Here is a 19,734-nt window from a genome sequence, read left to right on the forward strand (position 1 = left end):
CCCCCTAGTTGTGTGTGTGTGTGTGTGTGTGTGTGTGTGTGTGTGTGTGTGTGCGCGCGCGCGCGCGCGCACATAGATAAATCTTACAATCAGAGTCTGCTCTTTGTGAGCTGGCATGGGCCTTGTTCCTAGAAGATATTCAGTAAATGTTTGCTACCTGAATGATTGACCCCTACTGACTTATATGTAATTCTAGGTTTCTTCAAAAGGAGGTAGGATGTAGAGGGAAATTGAGGAAACCTTATCTTATCATTTCTGTTATGGGCTATTTTGGCATTCATCAAAAAGTTCTTCAGTTCCAGCCTGTCTTCATGGATTGATCCTAGCTAAATTCAGCTTAATACTTAAAAGTCGTAACCTGAGTTTGTTTGTTTGTTTGTTTGTTTTTTAATGGCCACACCCATGGCATGTGGAAGTTCCTGGGCTAGGGGTCGAATCAGAGCTGCAGCTGCTGGCCTACACTACAGCCACGGCCAATACTGGATCTGAGCCTCATCTGCAGCCTGTGCCACAGCTTGCAGCAATGTTGGATCCTTAACCCACTGAGCAAGGCCAGGGATTGAACCTGCATCCTCATAGACACTATGTTGGGTTCTTAACCTGCTCAGCCGCAGTGGGAACTCCCATAACCGGGGTCTTAAACCTGACCTCAGACCATTTTTCTGGGACTTTCTTCATATGAGATTGAGTGCTTTAGAGTTATAAGCACTAGTTCTCAGATGATTGGAAGTCATGATTCTTGGGGAAAATATCAAGAAATACTGACATATTTGTCCCATCTTTAGAAACAAGGGATGGTTTGACTTGCTAAAAACATGGCTTACATAGAGATTTGTCTACTTCCGTCGCATATTTTTGTTTAAACATGTTTGCCAGATGTTTAAAATTACACTGCCTATGAGTCAGTATTAGTAGGCAGCAAAAGTTTATCTGCAAATTGGAAGACGACTGCCATAGTTTGATTTTAGCAGCAGGGCACCTTTGTACAGTGTGTCAGAGAAACATGGACCAGGTCTGGGTAACCACCAGAACTCTTTCTAGGCCTTAGACACTGTTCTGTATCCAGAGATCCCTCTCTGTTGCCACATGTCACTTTCCCATTTCAGTTTTTCCTTTTAAAATATCCCTCCCTCTTCTGCAGGAATGACATTTTTGTGTTCCTGCTAAGTACGAGAGCTGGAGGACTGGGTATCAATCTGACTGCTGCAGATACAGTAAGTAATGAGAGCACAAAAATGCACTGAATATGCAGTTTTCCTACTGTAAATAATGTTGTTCAGTTGTATTACCTTTTATTTTGTGTCACCAAGCTGTTTCTTTGCCTCTTGTTATGTTAAAAGATAGCATTGTACTTTGCCTAGAACTGGAACATTTTAGCTTTCCTTTTGGAATTTTTCTCCATTCCCATGGAATAAGTTTCTTACATACAGTCATTCATTAATGCTTAGTAAATGCCTACTATGTGTCTAATATTCTTCTAAACACTTGGAATATGTCAGTGAATAAACAGACTGAGAAAAAAAAAAAAATCAGTCAATTCAGGAGTTCCCATCGTGGCTCAGTGGTTAACGAATCCGACTAGGAACCATGAGGTTGCGGGTTCGGTCCCTGCCCTTGCTCAGTGGGTTAAGGATCCGGCATTGCCCTGAGCTGTGGTGTAGGTTGCAGATGCGGCTCGGATTCTGTGTTGCTGTGGCTCTGGTGTAGGCCGGCAGCTACATCTCCAATTGGACCCCTAGCCTGGGAACCTCCATATGCCTCCGGAGCGGCCCTAGAAAAGGCAAAAAGACCAGGAAAAACAGAAAAAATCAGTCAATTCAGCCAACCATATTTGTTTGTTTAGGAATTATAATTGAACAAATCAAAAAGGATTGTTTTATTACTCTTATGCATTATTCCATCATAGGAAAAATACATGTTTTTGTATTCTGAACTTCAGAAGGTGGTTGGAGAGCAATAAAATTGATCCGTTTAAAAAATAAGAATATTTTCCATCAAATTATCTATCCTTTCATACTCAGTCTCCTTGGAGGAATACTTCAGCATCTGAAAGGGAAAAGAAAAGAGTATTCCTTTTGTATTACAGAATTATTCCTAGGGTTCAAATATATTTAATAACAATTTCAGTAACCTTGAGACATAAAAATGAATAAATGGGAAATTGTTTTGTGTAAGGTAAGACTCAAAAAATGTCATTTAATGTGCTCATTTTGGTGCGCCTTTGTAAAATACAGAGCATCAAAATCCCTACAAATATGAGGTGCATGCAAACTCTGGAGAGTCATGGAGAATTGAATGAAGTACAAAGGTGAAGAGGCTTGAATAAATTCACAATAGAGCTGGAACCAGATCCCATGTTCCCCTGGTTCCACTTCCAGGCTGTGTCTATGAATGAAAAACAGATTCTATAATCACCAAGTAGAATGTCAGTCATAGGACTCAGCTATTCCTTCCTCGGCATCCTAACCTCTTCCATCAGTTAACCAGGTTGGGGCAGGGTTCCAGGGCCTGAGAACTGCTGGAGGGATGACTGGGTGATGCTGTATCTACTGTGCACATCATCAGTCTCAATCATCTTAAGACAAGGTTGACATTGGTGGTAGGTGTTGCTCTTGTAGGTTCTCCAACATGGTAGTTCACTTGGTGCCATGTCAGAAACTTGCCTTTGTCTTTTCCCCTTGGTTCTCTCCTCTGCTTATCAAGTGTACTGTCCAAGTTAGTCATACTCTTAATGTGAGTACAGGATTCATCACTTTGTCCAGGCTAATCTTTTAAACTCCAGTCTCAGGTCCTAGCCCCCACCTCTTCTCTTAGTTTGTTCATACCCTTCTTTATTAACCATGCTGCTCCCTTGCTTAAACCTCTTTTAGGGAGTTTCCATCATCTACAAGATAAAGGATAAGCTTTTACACTTACAAAGACCCTTCATTTTGTGGCCTTTATCTCCCTTTTCAGGCTAATTGCTAGACTATTACTACTTTCACAGTTTATGTTTCAGAAATCATGCCTCACTTGTTTCCTAAACATGTCATACTATATCACAATGTTACATAAAGGACTCCCTCAGCCTAAATCATTCTCCTGTACACACCACCTAGTAAACTTCTGATTGTTTTTCAAAACCCCACTCATGATCAGGGGTTACTATTTTATATGGGCTGTTAAGGCTTCTCTGATGAGGTGACATTTGAGCCAAAATCTGAAGAAAGTGAGAAAGGCAAGCCAATTATCCGGCAGAAAGAAGAGCATTCCAGGGAGAGGAAAGGAGTGCAAAGCCCTCATTCTTGGCATAAGCAAGCAACTTATGTAGGTGGAACGGAATGAATGAGAGGAGAGTGGTATAAAATGAGTGTGGCAGAAGCAGATCATGTAGGGCTTAATAGGCCATGATTAGGGTTTTGAAGTGGGAGACTCCTGGAGGAATTTGAACCGAGGAGGAACACGTTTTCGCTTGAGTTTCATTTCTTTGTATACTTTGCTTTTTAGGGCCACACTCACGGCATATGGAGGTTCCCAGGCTAGGGGTCAAATGGGAGCTACAGCTGCCAGCCTACACCACAGCCACAGCAACGCAGGATCAGAGCCTACAGCCATCTGCAGCCTACACCACAGCTCATGGCAATGCCAGACCCTTAACCCACTGAGCGAGGCTAGGGATCACACCCCACAACCTCATGGTTCCTAGTTGGATTTGTTTCTGCTGAGCCACTATGGGAACTCCTCACTTGAGTTTTAAATGTGTCATTCTGGCTTCACAGGGGTAGGGTGGGGAAGACTACAGGAAGAAGAATAGAAGCAGAAGGTCATTTAGGAATTAGACACAAGATGATGGTGACTTTGACAGGATTTAATCAGTGCAGGGGATGAGAAATTGTTAGAATGTGCATATATTTTGAAGGCACAGCCGGTGGGGGTTTGCTACATTGTATGTGGATGATGCAGGAGGTATCAAGGAAAACTCCAACATGTTTGACCTGAGTACCTAGAATGATGGAGATAGCAATTGCAGGTTAAGGGGGAGGAAGGGGGAGGGACAGGTTTGAGAGGGGAAATCAAAAAGAGTTTGGTTTGGGGGTGGAGTTCCCTGGTAGCCTAGCAGTTAAGGTTCTTGTGTTGTCACTGCTATGGCATGGGTTCGGTCCCTGGCCTGGAAACTTTTGCATGCCATGGATGCAGCAAAAAAAGTTTTGGGGAGTTCCCATCGTGGCTCAGTGGTTAACGAATCAGACTAGGAACCATGAGGTTGCAGGTTCGGTCCCTGGCCTTGCTCAGTGGGTTAAAGATCCCACGTCGCTCTGAGCTGTGGTGTAAGTCGAAGACGCTGCTCGGATCCCACACTGCTGTGGCTCTGGCATAGGCTGGCGGCTACAGCTCCGATTAGACCCCTAGCCTGGGAACCTCCATATGCCACGGAAGCAGCTCTAGAAAAAGCAAAAAGACCAAGAAAAAAAAAAAATTTGGTTTAGAGTAAGTTAAGTTGAAGGTTCATTTAGTGGCAGTGTCACCCAGGCAGTAGGGTCTGGAGTTTAGGAGAAAGATTGAGGCCGAAGATGTATTTTGGAATCATCAGGTCATAGATAACATTTAAGGCCATGGGGCTGGATGAGATCATCTGAGGAAGTCAAGCACTGGTTCTTTTGATTAAACTACCTTTCCCTTCAACTCAGTCTGCGTATCTCAGGTTTGGTCTGTAGTTTCTTTTTTTTGTTTTGTTTTTGTTTTTGTTTTTTGTCTTTTTGCTATTTCTTTGGGGCCACTCCCATGGCATATGGAGGTTCCCAGGCTAGGGGTCGAATCAGAGCTGTAGCCACCGACCTACGCCAGAGCCACAGCAACGCGGGATCCGAGCCGCGTCTGCAACCTACACCACAGCTCACGGCAACGCCGGATCGTTAACCCATTGAGCAAGGGCAGGGATCAAACCTGCAACCTCATGGTTCCTAGTCGGATTCGTTAACCACTGCGCCACGATGGGAACTCCGGTCTGTAGTTTCTTAAGGAGTAATTCCCCTAGTCATTCATTTGAGTGGCCAAAAAAATCATTGGGTTTGAGGGGGCAGATCTACACCATGCTTCTAGTTTTCACGTAGTTTGCCTTATACAAGTAAGTTGTTCCTGCCAGTCAGAAAGAACCAAAGTAGGCCCTTAGCCCCACAGCAAGAGGAATAGAAATAGGAATTTATGTACCCTGGGGCCTAAAGAGACAGCCTCTGAGTACTCTGAATTCCCAGTTCCAAAATAATTTACATTTAATTTTGAGAGGAGGGCTTAGGGACTCACTTGTAAATTAGAACCTCCTGGAATACTACTCAGAAAAAAAATGAGACCGCAAGACTGAAATGAGTTCCTAGGTTATGGTCTGTATGGAGTCAAGTTTTACTTACTCTCTGTAGTATTATTAGAGAAACAATAAGCTTAACTGCTTGCCTGGCGTTTTTCCTTTGTCCTAAGATTTATTTAGCTCTGGAAGATTCCCTGGAACCATTTATGGGCAAGGAAGAGGTTCGTCAGCCTAAAATGTCAAGAAAAACTTAATGTCTTATGATCGAGAATGTGCATGTAAACATGAATTTGTAAACAGTGGGACTCTGTCTGGCTCTCCCTGTTAGTAAGAACGTGATTTTAGTATGAAATTAATAGCAGCTGCTCCTTACCGCCTGTGTTCTTTGTGTATCCCTCCTGAAGTAGGAGTCTCTGCATTTGACATTGTTTAGTCAGGGATTGTTATAAACTGTGCTGTTGGTTTTGTTTCTGTGTCAGATCTGTTCTAAATGTTTATGTGCAGAGAGAGATTGAGGAGCTTTTGTCCTTTAGTAGCGGTGTGAGAAGTCTTGTGTCCCGTGAGACAACATAGGACTGCTTTCAGCCCTCCCAAGGGACTGAACTTCCACCCATTCTATTGGGGGGGGGGGGAAGAGTTCCACCCTCCAAGTGTTGGTCCAACTTTTTCCAGTTTCTCTCAAAATTTTCATGTTCTCCATTTCACTCTCACCTCCCCTGAAACTCTCTCATAGACCTGTATAGCCAGGTGCCTCCGCCCCACCTCAACTCTCACCTCCTTCCCTTGCTGCCCTTCCCCCTCAGCCCTCCCCAGTGCTAGCCCAGCTTGGTGTTTACAAGTTCAGAAAGATGCTGACAATTAATATATTTCCCCTTAGTCATTGTTGGGCCACGCTTTGTGGATTGACTAGCTTTAATCTTTCTTAGTTAAGTCAGTTGTTGTAGTTCTTTCATTGTTATTTGCTTTTCTCTAGAATGTCTCACTGAGGTCCATAAACCTGACTACCAAATACAGGCGTCATCTCTCTCCTACTCTGGTGGGCTTTGTCTCCCCTGAACTCCTCTCCCTGAGTTCATGTCATGGTCGATTCAGTGTTCATTTTATTGTCAAACTAGATAATAACTATATGTCTAACTTGAATTTTAGTTCTCTCTTGTTCTTAGCTTAATATACTAGCTTATAGATATTTCGTATTGTTTTTCCCGAGTAGAATCTTTTTCCTTCCTTCCTTCCTTCCTTCCTTCTTTCCTTCCTTTCCTCCTTCTTTCTTTCCTTCTTTCTTTCTTTCAAGATACCAACAGTTTATTGGATAGGGCAAGTAGAATCTTATTTTATTCTCTTTTCCACTCTAGTTCCTCACATCTTTTAATCCATTTGAATGGATTAGATGAATGAAGAGGGGACTTTAAAGTTAAATTGCAAACCTGTCTCCTTTAATCTCCTTACTGTTTATGATCTCAAAAGAAGCTAAGTTGATTCAAGTGAAGTTGCCTCCGAGACTTCCATGAAAAAAATATGAACATGGAGGAAGCATCTATGAAATGATTCATAGTATAGGATTTCCCATTATGAGTTCACGCTTAACCATTGCCTCAGGCTTGGACTGCTAAAGGTACTATCTTTTGAGTGTGACATCAACTCTCATTTTCCTATGTATGACTACATATGTAGTCATGTTAGATATGTTGGGTAAATAATGCCCACCCCACCCCCCAGTCCAGTTGGAAGTTTCATCTTCATTAACTGTCTTCTCTTCCTTTGCTCCCCCTGAAAGTTTAAACTGAATTTTCTAGAATTTTACATATCCTATTAAAGTTCAAGAATGTTCTGTGGTCAGGTTTGCTATAATCCTCTACAAGTGACAGATACTGTACGCTTCTGAATCCTAGATCTGTGGACACTGAATTAACAATAAGCTTTCATAATGGTTTTTTTTTCTTCGGCAGGCAGTTATAATTTTTTCCTCAAGGATTCTACCTACCCTAAAAATTGAGGGATTATACCTCCTATGAAAGCAAGACAAAAGGAACACCATAAGAAAGATCCAGTGGGGACCTTAGTAGAGGCAAGAGCTTTGAAAATGCTGATGCCTTTATCTGTCTTCGCCCAAAGTGAATTTTTCAGAAAATGGCAGGAGAATTGCTTCTGTTTTCAAATAAGAAAATAAGTAAATTACTAAGGAATAGAGTTAAGGAATGGAAAATGCATCTAGAGGAACAGTGTCAAGAGAAATGGATCATTTCTTCAGTTTCTATTTTCGGCCCTGTCTAGTTTTGATCATGCCTTAGAGATTCTAGTGTCAATTGATTAGTATTTGTAGAATTCTCCTTTTTAGTGGAGGGTAGTATCTGTCCTCAAATCAGACTACATAGGAAGATTTTTTTAAGTATGTAATATACATGAAATAATTGGAGACCTATAGGAGATAATGGAACTTGGACCAGGGTAGGCAGTGCAATGTTTTGCTAATAGTGCAGATTGTAGAAGGAGACTGAACTCAGGCCAGTCTCTTCTTAATGTATAAGATGAAGGAAATATGTAAGGGTTTTTTGAAAATATAGTGAAATATGTATGCACATCTGTTTCGAGTACTCAGCAGATTTCAGCAGTTGTTTTTTCTTTCTTTCTTTTTTTTTTTTTTTTTTGTCTTTTTAGGGCTGCACTCGCAGCATATGGAGGTTCCCAGGCTAGGGGTCAAATCAAAGCTTTAGCTGTTGGCCTACACTACAGCCACCACAATGCAGGATCCGAGCTGCATCTGCAACCTACACCACAGCTCAAGGCAACGCCAGATCCTTAACCCACTGAGCATGGCCAGGGATCAACCTGTGTCCTCATAGATGCTGGTCAGATTTGTTTCCACTGAGCCACAATGGGAACTCCCAGCAGTTGTTATTTCTGATAGGAATCCATGAGGAATAGGAAAAGGAGACAGTGTTATAGGCAAGAGAAATCAAGGAGGTCTTCCAGAAAGTGGTGAAGTTTAAACAGAACCTTAACCTGCTTCATCACCTGGGAACTCCCAAAGGAATCTTAAGTAATAGAGAAGAGTTGAAGGATTGATTCTAGGTCAGAACATAAACTTCAGCAAGAAGCAATACAAAAAAAAGGTAATATAAGTGAGGAACAGTGAAAAGACCTATCTGACAAAAGAGAAAGATGTTGGCATAGTATAGCAGGGCCTGATCATTGAGGGGAGTTTGGGCTTGATGTGTTATAGCATAATCAACAGAGAGATGGAGTGGTCTCCAGTGGTACCCAAAGTAGACTGAAGAAGAAGGGGATTGAGATCTTGGAAGCCTGCTAGTCTAGAAGCATTAGTGAGCCAGATGTAGGTGGTGAGGGCCTGGTCCAGGAGAAGGACAGTGCACTATAGAAAGGATAGGTTTATGTCTGAAGAAGCACTGGCTGGGTTTGGTGATGTGGTTGAATGTAAAGGACACCTGAGAGATGAGGGTCGTTTTGAAGTGGCTTGCTTTTAGGAGGTCCACTGTATTGAAAGTAGCCTCAGGGCTGAGGACCCAGGATTCTACTGGTTTTAGGATCACTTGTAAAGCTGGGGAAGGGGGGCACATTTTGTTGTTGTTTGTTTGGCAAACTAGAAGTAGCTTCCAGAGAACCCTTTAAACATTTCTTGCCTGGAATCTAAGAGACAGGAAATGACCCTATTAATAGCAACCTGAAAATTCCAGGAAAGCCATGTCAAGTCTCTTAGCAAGGTAAGCCTAGGGTTGAAGAGAAGGCTTTCACATCCCTCACATCCCAGGCCCACTGCTTATTTAGGCTGTGTGATTTTGGATAAAGATCACACAGCCTACTTCCTTTGTGCCTCAGTTTCCTCATCTATAAAAGGTTTTTTTTAATAGTACCTAAATCACGGTGGTAGTGGGATTTAAGTGAGTTAGTACATATAAAGCACTTAGTACAATGACTGCCCCAAAGTGTTTATTAATATAATTGCCACTCCCTCCTTTTAAATGAAAAAAAGCAGAGTATATATACCTTTTTTGTTTGTTTTTTTTTTTTAAAGGCTGCACCCACAGCATATGGAAGTTCTCAGGCTAGGGGTCAAATTGGAGCTGCAGCTACAGGCCTAAACTACAGCCACAGCAACACTAAATCCAAGCTGTGTCTGCAGCCTACACCACAGCTCAGGGCAACTGCCAGATCCTTAACCCTCTCAGGGAGGCCAGAGATTGAACCTGTGTCCTCATGGATACTAATCGGGTTACCTACCACTGAGCCGCAACAGGAACTCCCAGAGTATATATTTTTTGTCCAGGACAGTTGAAGGAATGATTGATTTTATGAATGGATATCTGCTCATTTTTCTAGCATAGAAAAAAATCTGGGAGTTCCCGTCATGGCTCAGCGGAAGCGAATCTAACTAGGAACCATGAGGTTGCGGGTTTGATCCCTGGCCTCACTCAGTGGGTTAAGGATCCAGCGTTCCCACTAGCTGTGGTGTGGGTCTCAGATGCAGATCAGATCTGGCATTGCTGTGGCTGTGGTGTAGGTCAGCTGCTGTAGCTCTGATTCGATCCCTAGCCTGGAAACTTCCATATGCCACGGGTGCAGCCCTAAAAAGCAAAAGAAAAAAGAAAAATTCTGGCATCGAACTATTGCAATAGATGAGTGGCTTGAATGCTCTCAGAATTCCTAGTGTTGCCCTGAGAGTGCTCCAGTCTTTGCTGTATTCTTGTCCTTCCTATGCAGGTGATTTTTTATGATAGTGATTGGAACCCTACTGTGGATCAGCAGGCCATGGACAGGGCCCACCGCTTGGGGCAGACAAAGCAGGTTACTGTGTACCGGCTCATCTGTAAGGGCACCATTGAAGAACGAATTCTGCAGCGAGCCAAGGAGAAGAGTGAGGTAAGTAGAAGACAAAATACTGTGCTGGTAGAGAAAATAGTCCAGCCATGTTGACTGGACTAAGACAGACTCTTGCTTTTCATTGGTCATGAAGGCAGTAAAATTTCTCCTGAACGGAAAATAAAATGATGTCTTATACAAAAGCAGTGTCTGTTGTCCTGGCCATTCCTCACTTCGTGTGTACAACCTACTTCAGCTGTTGTTCATGTGAAGAGGACACCAGTCATGGCCCTCACGTTTGACATAGTTTCACATTCAGGGGAAGAAGGAGTGGTGTTTGCTTTTCCCCTAGTACTCTCAATGTGATCAGCCTCTGCGTTGTATGCCAAATTTGCTAGTTTCTAAAGTGATCATTTGTGGGTTGGGGGGTTTGTCTTGATTCAGTGGATCTTATAGCTATCACTTAACAGTCCCAAGCAAAGAAGTTCTCATTGTCCTTTTTGTTGGACCAGTGATTTGGATGAGCCAGCCACATAAATGAAAAAGAAATGAGAAATCCAGGGGCCTCACCAAAAGAACAGATTGAGAAAGATGTTTCTTTCTGGATATTTGCCATAAGGGAATGAATGTCTGGTGGTGATGTTTTGATCTGTTTTGGTATAGATTCAGCGGATGGTGATTTCTGGTGGGAATTTCAAACCAGATACCTTGAAACCCAAAGAAGTGGTTAGTCTTCTTCTAGATGATGAAGAGTTGGAGAAAAAATGTACGTACTCTCTAGACCACTTAGTAATGCTTTCTCCTCCTTATAAAGATGTTTCTCTGGCCCTGAACATCCAAAAGTAGAAGTATCCCTTAGCTGAGTGCCAAGGTTAGGCAAAGCCAAAGCCTGTGTTTGGGGAGAAACATTTTGTTGTTGTTGTTACTATTTTATGTTAAAACCCAAACAGGGATATGTTATAGAGTAGAATGCAAAAATTTACATATTCACATGTAGTTTTGGAATAATATGACTTCAAATAAATGTGTACCAGGAAGGCCGTATCCCTAGACTCCTCAGCAGTAAGGAATTTACTCTGTTCTGCTCAGAGAAATGTTTTTATGAGGCAATTGGAAAAGCACGCTGCTGTATGTAACATACAGACTCTTCCCCCAGTATTTCTGGCTTTTGAGAATAATGGGTTTCAGACTGACCTTGTAAACCTCTGAGGACTTTGTCAGCATCACATCAGAAAATGTGATGAAGCTCCCTTCTTAAGGTGCTCACATTTGCCACCACCTTCTAAAAAACCTTTTGGGCCTCTACAGTTGTACTTGATCTCTGCAATGCAGAGATACTAAAAGGCTGAAAAGAAAAGGAAAAAGAATAACGGCAAGATAAGGCCAGTGATAATGAAACTGAATCATGGTTTGAACCCCAAACTATTAAGACTGTCTGCCTTAAATGGCATAGTCATACATTGAAACATAAATATCAAGGAATATGACCACCTTAATTTTATTTTTTTTACTTTTTATTAAAGTATCATTGATTTACAATGAGGATTAGGATTACCACAGGTAGTTCATTACATCTTCTTAAAATTTTCTCAATAGTGAGACTCCGGCAAGAAGAAAAACGGCAGCAGGAGGAAACAAACAGAGTTAAAGAGCGCAAGCGCAAACGGGAAAAGTATGCAGAGAAGGTGTGTCAAGCTTGGGGTGGTTGACCAGGGACTGGTGGTGTGGTGGGATAGTCCTTACAGAACAGGCTTCAGAGTACATGCTTGTCTTGGTTACTGGTTAGGATCTAGCTCCATCTACCTGTGCTCTGTAGCAGTTCTGTGGTCACTGACAATCAGGCAGGAAAAATGCAGCCTTGGTAGAACTGTACTCCCCACACAGACCTACCTTGTCTGTGGTCACATGTAATTATGGAAACCATAATTGGGACTGTTAAACAGCGTAAGGCTAAATGTGAGAAAGATGGATGTTAGTTACATTATTAGAGTCTGTAGATTCTTAGAAAGGGCCTGAGAGGTCATTAGACCTAGTCCTTCTACCACAATTCTGCTAGTATACTGTTCGTGTTCATCTCTTTCTCCAGTTCATGCCAAGGATGTGAGCTGGGTTTTGTTTCCCTTGCGACATTTCCTCCTTGAGCCCACCAAGCTAGCTGCAAAGTAGGATGTAGTTTCCCCTACATTTCTCCCTATCTTGCTGTGTCTACCAAAGTATTAGGTCAGTAATCCTTATCCCTGGTCTTTACTGACATGTAAATCAAAAATGAGATTTTCAGGACTTATTCTTGTTTCAAGAGTCAGCCCATTAGTTCTCAGTAGATTGCCAAACTTATTATGCCTAAAGACTGTTGATTTGAAATCATTTTATTACCTTCCAGAAAGTGACTCCTAACTTTTTCTGGTGGGTTTGGCCTACCTTTGGGTTGTGCTGAGCCTCAGGCATTGCCATAGCTCTGGGCCCTCAAGTCTGAACGTTGTCTTTGTGTCATTTCCCAACTCTTCTGTTTGTCTGAAGCATGTTATCTGGTTACCTGTTAAAGCTGGTTCTGTTTTAGGTGGAGGTCAGCTTCTTCCCCTTATCCCAGCTTGTGTAGGGCCTTGTGTCCCTTGGGTCACGTGGCCTTAATAGTCAGCAGCCTATATATGTTTATCTTCCTGTAGATACACCAGCTCTTCCGATTGTAAAATTCACACCCCCAACTGTGCCTTCTGCTAAGCAGAGCTATTTCTAGCTTGAAGGATGCCCCTGGTACTTACTGTATTGACAGAGTTGAAAAATCTCAGGAATGGAGGCTCATGTTCCTCCTAGTCTGGGCTGCCATTTCTATCCATTTCCTCAGGTTCTCTTTTATGACTCTACTTGTAAATCTCCAACCATTGCTTACTACTATTCAGAAACAGTATCAAAGAAGAAAAGGTAGTATTCTCATACAGGACGTTGTAGGGCCTAGTGAGTTTGCAGCAGGTGCCATCCCTACTCTCAACATAGAAGTTGTAGAAATTCCCAGTGATGATATAAACTACGCAATGACATACCATATTCACCCTAATATAGGTCTAGATACAAATGTAGTTATGTGCAGTGGGTAGCTGTGAGGCCCAGAATTTTCCAAGCACATCTGTGATTCCACATCTCTAATCTGTGACAGAGCCCTACTGAACTTGGCTCTAGAACTGTTTCAGTGTAGCTCAGTAACTCAGCCCTTAAGCATCTGCATGTAAATTAAGGAAATAATGACAAAAGCCACCTCAGTATTCCTTGTATGTGAGAAGAACCTTCATTCTCCTTAAGCATATTTAAAAAGAAGGCAGAGTAAAAACAGATGTGTGGAGGGATGCACTGGCCCTCCCTCTTGTGAGATTGCATCAGTTCAGCCCCTGCTAAGTGCTGCTGCTTGGACATGCTGGAAGCTGAAGGTGCACCTCTCTCCGCAAGGACTAGTTTTGGCACAGCTCCAGTTCAGTGTGACTGGCCTTTCCACTTTCTATTATTGTGGTAGACTATGTATAGACTCTTACTAAGCCATCCCTTTCCTCCTTCCTTAGGAATCTTTTTTCGTAATATGCTAATTGGATAAAATGAAACCTAGAAGTTTTTTACAAAGAGTCAAATTTCTGTCATCGCTTTCTTCTCCAACCCCACTTTCCCTTGGTGCCTATCCTCATGCTTTCCCTGTATTTTTTGATTTGTGTGTTACCAGAAGAAAAAGGAAGATGAATTGGATGGGAAAAGGAGAAAGGAGGGCATAAACCTGGTGATCCCTTTTGTCCCCTCGGCTGATAACTCCAACCTCTCTGCAGACGGGGACGACTCCTTCATTAGCGTGGACTCGGCCATGCCCAGCCCTTTCAGTGAGGTGAGGCTCCTTTTAGATGCCTTCATTGCAGCAGTGGGGACTCTGTCCTGACCTGGTAGCCTCTGCTTTTCCTGAAATTCTCCTGCCTCCCAGGAGGGGGTTACACGTGGACTACAGCTGCTGTAGTCCATAAGGAGAAAAGCAAATGAGATCAGGCTGGCTTCTCTGGAACCAAAGCAGGAGGTTTGACTCTCAGGAGTGAAGCCAGGCAGGAGAGGGAAATGGTGGTGAAACCTGAGACGCACACCCACACACAGGCACGAGGGCTGTGGGCGCTGGGCACTAGGAGCAGTGGTGACCATGATGCTTCTTCCTCTAGATCTCCATCAGCAGTGAGCTGCACACTGGCTCCATTCCACCCGATGAGAGCAGCAGTGACATGCTGGTCATTGTGGATGACCCAGCCTCCTCAGCCCCTCAGTCTCGAGCCACCAACTCTCCTGCTTCCATAACAGGCTCTGTCTCAGACACTGTGAATGGTAAGTGATGCTGCTAGCCTATGCAACCTGGGTGAGGTACTGATTCCTGCTAGGATAATGGCGTTTTCAACTTTCTTTAAAAAGGAATGGAGTAGGAGTTCCTTTTGTGGGGCAGTGGAAACGAATCTGACTAGGAACCATGAGGTTGTGGGTTCGATCCCTGGCCTCGCTCAGTGGGTTAAAGATCTGGCATTGCTGTAAGCTGTGGTATAGGCCAGCAGCTGTAGCTCTGATTCGACTCCAAGCCTGGGAACCTCCATGTGCTGTGGGTGCGGCCTAAAAAGCCAAAAAAAAAAAAAAAAAAAAAAAAAGGAATGGAGTAAAGCAAAAAGGATTTGTAGATAGAACTAGAGACTCTCATACCACATAAACCCAGAAAGAGAAAGACAAATACCATATGATATCACTTATAAGTGGATTCTAAAATATGGCACAGATGAACCTATCTACAGAACAGAATCAGACTCATGGACATGGAGAACAGACTTGTGGTTGCCAAGGGAGAAGGGTCGGGAGTGGGGCGGACTGGGAGTTTGGGGTTAGTAGATCCAAACTATCCCATGTGGAGGGGGTAAGCAATGAGATTCTGCTGTATAGCACAGGGAGATATATCTAATCACTTGTGATGGAACATGTGAAAGATAATATGAGAAAAAGAAAGTATGTGTGTGTGTATAAATGACTGGGTCACTTTGCCATACAGCAGCAATTGACAGAGCATTGTAAATCAACCATAATTAAAAAAAAGAATTTGTAGCCTCATTTTCTCTTAGCCCATTCAAGGGAAAGGGAGAAGGAAAAGGAAAAGGTTTAGGGAAAGCGAAGTAAGAATTTCATAAAGATTTCAAACTTCTTTATTTTCTAGTCATCCCTGTCTTTCCTATTTCACTCTTACTTTGCTAGTTTTTAATTAAAGTGAGGGATTCTGTGGGACCCAGTGTTGCTGCTGTTTCTCAAGGAGTTCTAGGTTTAAAATTTGGGAGTAAAAGTTGACTGAGTAAGGAGGACATTGGAATGTGCAGGTGAATACAGACAGCAGGTCCCTGGGTTCATTTAGTAATAATCTGGTTTAAAGAAGAAATTCAGGAGTCACAGAACCACTCTTGTAGAATGAAAAGCAGCTTGAGGTGTTGGCTCTTTTAGCTGTTTACAGTTCTTACTAATTCTGCATGACTCTGTGGCCCTGCCATTAAACTGGGACATAGACCTCCCTGGGAGTCCTGAAAGCCATCTTCCCTGTCCAGGAGAATATTATGTTAACATATGAAAAGGTTGACTTTTTTCCCTTTTGGCCCATTTGTTCCCACAGGAATTTCCATCCAGGAAATGCCAGCTGCAGGACGTGGTCACTCAGCCCGAAGCCGAGGCCGCCCCAAAGGTTCAGGAAGCACAGCCAAAGGAGCAGGGAAGGGCCGGAGCCGGAAGTCCACTGCAGGCAGTGCTGCTGCAATGGCAGGGGCCAAAGCAGGGGCTGCAGCGGCCTCCGCAGCTGCCTATGCTGCATACGGGTACAATGTGTCTAAAGGTATGCAGGCTCCAGGAGGCTGCAGGCTCTGTTCTGGTTGGGGGCAGTCTAGAGGGTCTAGTGAGCATTCTGCTGAGTAGAGTGGTTGGGGTCCCCCAGACTGAAGTCTCCTTCCCAAAACCCACATGGGATTCTGACTCTGCACTGAGCAGTCCTGACTCTCCTCTTGTCTTTGTGACTCAGCACAATGGTGGAAGTAACTATAAAAAGATAGCGCTGAACTTTTTTTTTTTTCCTGTCTTTTTAAGGCCACACCCGCGGCATATGGAAGTTCCCAGGCTAAGGGTCGAATCAAAGCTACAGCTGCCAGCCTACATCACAGCCACAGCAGCTTGGGATCCAAGCCATGTCTATAACCTATACCACAGCTCACGGCAACTCCAAATCATTTAACCCACTGGTCGAGGCCAGGGATCAAACCTGCGTCCTCATGGATACTAGTCGGATTCATTACCAGTGAGCCATGACGGGAGCTTCTGAAGTTTTTGACCATACATCTTTAAACAGAATTTTTCCTGCCTTGAGAACTGATTTTTTTCCCCAGACCCACATTTTAGTAGTTACATTTTAGCAGTCCAAGCAGGCATAGTTAACATTTACCCAGCCTTAGGGTTAAACACTGCTGTGTTCATAGGCAGGAAACACATGGACCCTGTGCCTGAGTGTATAGTGAAAGTGAGAACGGGAGGCTGTGCATGGAATATGTTTAACAGCAGCAGAAGGCAGTGTGTGTGTGTTGAGTGAAAAAAGAGGGAAGGCCTGAATAGTCGTTGTGGATCAGAAGGAAGGAGAAGGATGATGAAGGACCTGGACTGGCAACAGAGAGTTGGCAATCACCAAAGCATGTTGGGGTCATCGAGCAGGCCAGTCAGGATGTGCTGAGGAGGAGCTCTGGGAGTCAAGGTTGGAAAGACCTGAAGGGCAAGAGCTTCTCAGATGTGTAAGTGTTAGTTCACCTCCCCTTTCTCTTCTTGCAGGAATATCAGCTTTCATTTCTCTGTTCATTCAACAGCTATGAAGTATAATAGCCTAGCCCAAGTATTTCTTAACCTTGTGCCAGCTCATCATATCCTTGGAAAAGAGCCATCATACCCATAGTCAAGGGTGTCATGGCAGGATTTCACCCATGGATGGGGCAAAGCATGACACTCATTAGGCTTTCTCTTTGAGACCTGGCCTGAGGAGGGGGCAGGAGGTAGAGCATTAGGAGAAGAGTTCACAGAGCCTGGTGACTGGGAATGGAAAATAAGGCAAAGGACCAGTTCAGACATTACCTGCAGCTCCATTGTGGGTGAGAGATGACACGAGTCTGCCTACCAAGCACTTAATTCTTTTTTAGGAAAGTTAAAAAGAGTTATTGCCCAGGAAGCCATCACTGGAGATGGGAGATTTGAATTGGGTCCTTGAAGTGGCAAGTCTTCGAGCATAAGGGTGGACACGTCAAACACAAGGAGAACTGCCTGAGCGTAGACGCAAGATAGGGCAGCCTTGTGCCCTCGGCCAGACTGATTGGGGAGTAGAGGATAGCTTTTGAAATTAAAAAGGAAGCACGTAATAATGAGTGGTGTCCCAAGAAGGAGGAAGAAAGGGGTAAGAAAATACATGAGTGTAAGTTACAGCTTCTCCTGCAGCCTCAGCATCCCCACATTGTGTAACGTGTGCTCTGTCCTTGAGTGCCAAGGTGACATCTTTACTCCCTATAGATGAGGTAGTGTGGAGAGGGCTGCATAGGCATCGTTTTCCTCTTTAGAAACACATCCCTCTTACTGAAAAACAGTTTCTGGATGCTAAGAAGTGTGTCGGGAAAGGGGGTTCCCCATGACCTCAGCTCCAGCCCAGACTCCAGTAACCAAGGTCAGGCGCTGAGGCAGCAGAGACAGGACGGGTGCTCACGCTCTTGCCTCCCTTTCCATCCTCACAGGAATCTCCGCCAGCAGTCCGCTACAGACGTCCCTTGTTCGGCCTGCTGGCCTTGCTGACTTTGGACCTTCAAGCGCCTCTTCTCCTTTGAGCTCCCCTTTGAGCAAAGGAAATAATGTTCCTGGGACTCCCAAGAGCCTCCACTTGACCAGCAGCCTAGCCCCAGACTCCCTGGTCCGGAAACAGGGTAAAGGCACCAATCCTTCTGGAGGACGGTAACCACCTGGCCCTCCAGCTTTCTTCAACCAAACCAGGGGCTAGAGTCCTGGCCTGCAAATGGTCTTTGGATGGCTTGCCCAGTGCAGCATCTTCCATCCCAAGTCAGAGGGCAGCGACGACCAATTGCAACAAGAAAAAGACAGGCAGGTGGTTGTGAGCACTTTCATCACCTGTGTCTCAAGAGGAATGCTCTGGGGTTGCCTGTAGGAAAAAGGCCAGGGACAGGGTCAGGCCCACAGCATCTCAGATGAACTTATAGGCAAGTCTTAAACCTCATACTGGGGAAGGGCCTGACAGAGACCCCCCTTTAGATGCTCAGGCACACGGTCTCCATCCCCATTCCACTCTTTGGCTCTGGCCATGTCCCTTGCAAAGGCTCCACAAGTGCTGTGAAGAGCCTTCCATGGTGGAGACTTCCCTTAGGGCTGTGATTTCCTGTGGGGCTAGGAAGGAAGGAAATCATGTACATGGTGTCTTCAGTGGTTGGGCGGCTCCTCAGGTCTCCAGACCCCATTTGCCAGAGTGTCACCATTGAGGAGAGCAGTAAATGCAAGAGAAGGAAGTGGTCTGTAAGGACGGCAGAAGGCTAGAGGAAGCATGCCTGGAGGCAGTTGTTTTCCCAGCATCTCTTCCCCTGTCCTGCATGGTTCACACCGGAGAACCTTCAGGGCCCACCAGCAACAGTAGCAGCAGCTCCCACCCCGGGACTCCCAGAAGCCAGTAGAGAGACCAGGAGCCACCTCAATCAGCAGGACATCCTCACTGCCCCTCTTGCAGTCTCCCCTTACCCTTCCTGAATGCACAGTCTCCCCACCCTTGCCCTTCAGCCCCCTGCTTGGCTGTATGCACTGTCTGTATTGCACTGAGAAAGGAAGGGAGAGCAGAGCGAGGTGGAGAGGATGGAGAGAGGGCAAGCTCAGCACCCCCTCCTGGCCAGGCCCTACCAGCCTGAGCTTGCTTCCTCCAGGAGAGGCAAAGGGGTGGTGTTTGCATGGGAGGTGTCTGCCTGCCCTCAGCCTGATGTCCCTGGTGGAGCAGGTGCTTCTGGGTGGGCCAGCCTCTAATTTGCACACCTGAAAATCGCGAAATTGAATTTAGATAGATTGATTTTTAAAACTTTTTTTTTTGGAGTAGGGATGGTAGGGGAATCATTTAATTTAAATCATTAAGATTCCCCTGCCCAAACCCAGACTCCTGTGTACAGATGCTATTTAGAGGGAATCAGAAAAATGCCAAGCCTTTTTTCTCTTTGAATGTGCTGTCTATTTTTATAACTGAACTTGTACATATGTATAAAGAGAGACACATCTTTCTTTTACTAACTGGAGAAAAAAAAATCTTAAATAAAATGGAGTGAGATAATTTTATGTAAATTGGGGTGTCTGTGGTCTTTGCACCTGCTTCTCCTTGGGCTTATCTTAGGGTTCCTGGAGGGGGGTTGTAGCAGGTTGAAAGGAAAGCAGAGCCCTAATGTCATCATCATTCTTGTGGCCATGAGAAGATAGGTGGTCAGTGGGACAAGGATTGCCCCCGTGGGCATTAATCGGGCAGAGGAATTTGCCTCTAGCCATTTGAGAGGAGGCTTGACCAAGTGCCTGGCAGGCCATGGCCTTCAGGGTATGGGCTCCTTATGACT

General features: G+C 44.4%; 1 protein-coding gene across 1 annotated transcript in view; it reads left to right on the forward strand.

Annotated features, from left to right (window-relative positions):
- Positions 1-18,252, forward strand: part of INO80 (INO80 complex subunit) — a 139,923-nt gene extending 121,671 nt beyond the window's left edge. The window contains exons 29-36 of the mRNA XM_003121588.5: positions 1,142-1,214; positions 9,998-10,156; positions 10,760-10,862; positions 11,693-11,781; positions 13,800-13,955; positions 14,275-14,434; positions 15,744-15,959; positions 17,881-18,252. Coding sequence (XP_003121636.1) covers positions 1,142-1,214; positions 9,998-10,156; positions 10,760-10,862; positions 11,693-11,781; positions 13,800-13,955; positions 14,275-14,434; positions 15,744-15,959; positions 17,881-18,098 — 1,174 coding nt within the window. The 3' untranslated portion in view covers positions 18,099-18,252. The remainder of the gene's footprint in view (positions 1-1,141; positions 1,215-9,997; positions 10,157-10,759; positions 10,863-11,692; positions 11,782-13,799; positions 13,956-14,274; positions 14,435-15,743; positions 15,960-17,880) is intronic.

The sequence above is a fragment of the Sus scrofa genome, chromosome 1 (genome assembly GCF_000003025.6).
Source record: "Sus scrofa isolate TJ Tabasco breed Duroc chromosome 1, Sscrofa11.1, whole genome shotgun sequence".
NCBI lineage: Eukaryota > Metazoa > Chordata > Mammalia > Artiodactyla > Suidae > Sus > Sus scrofa.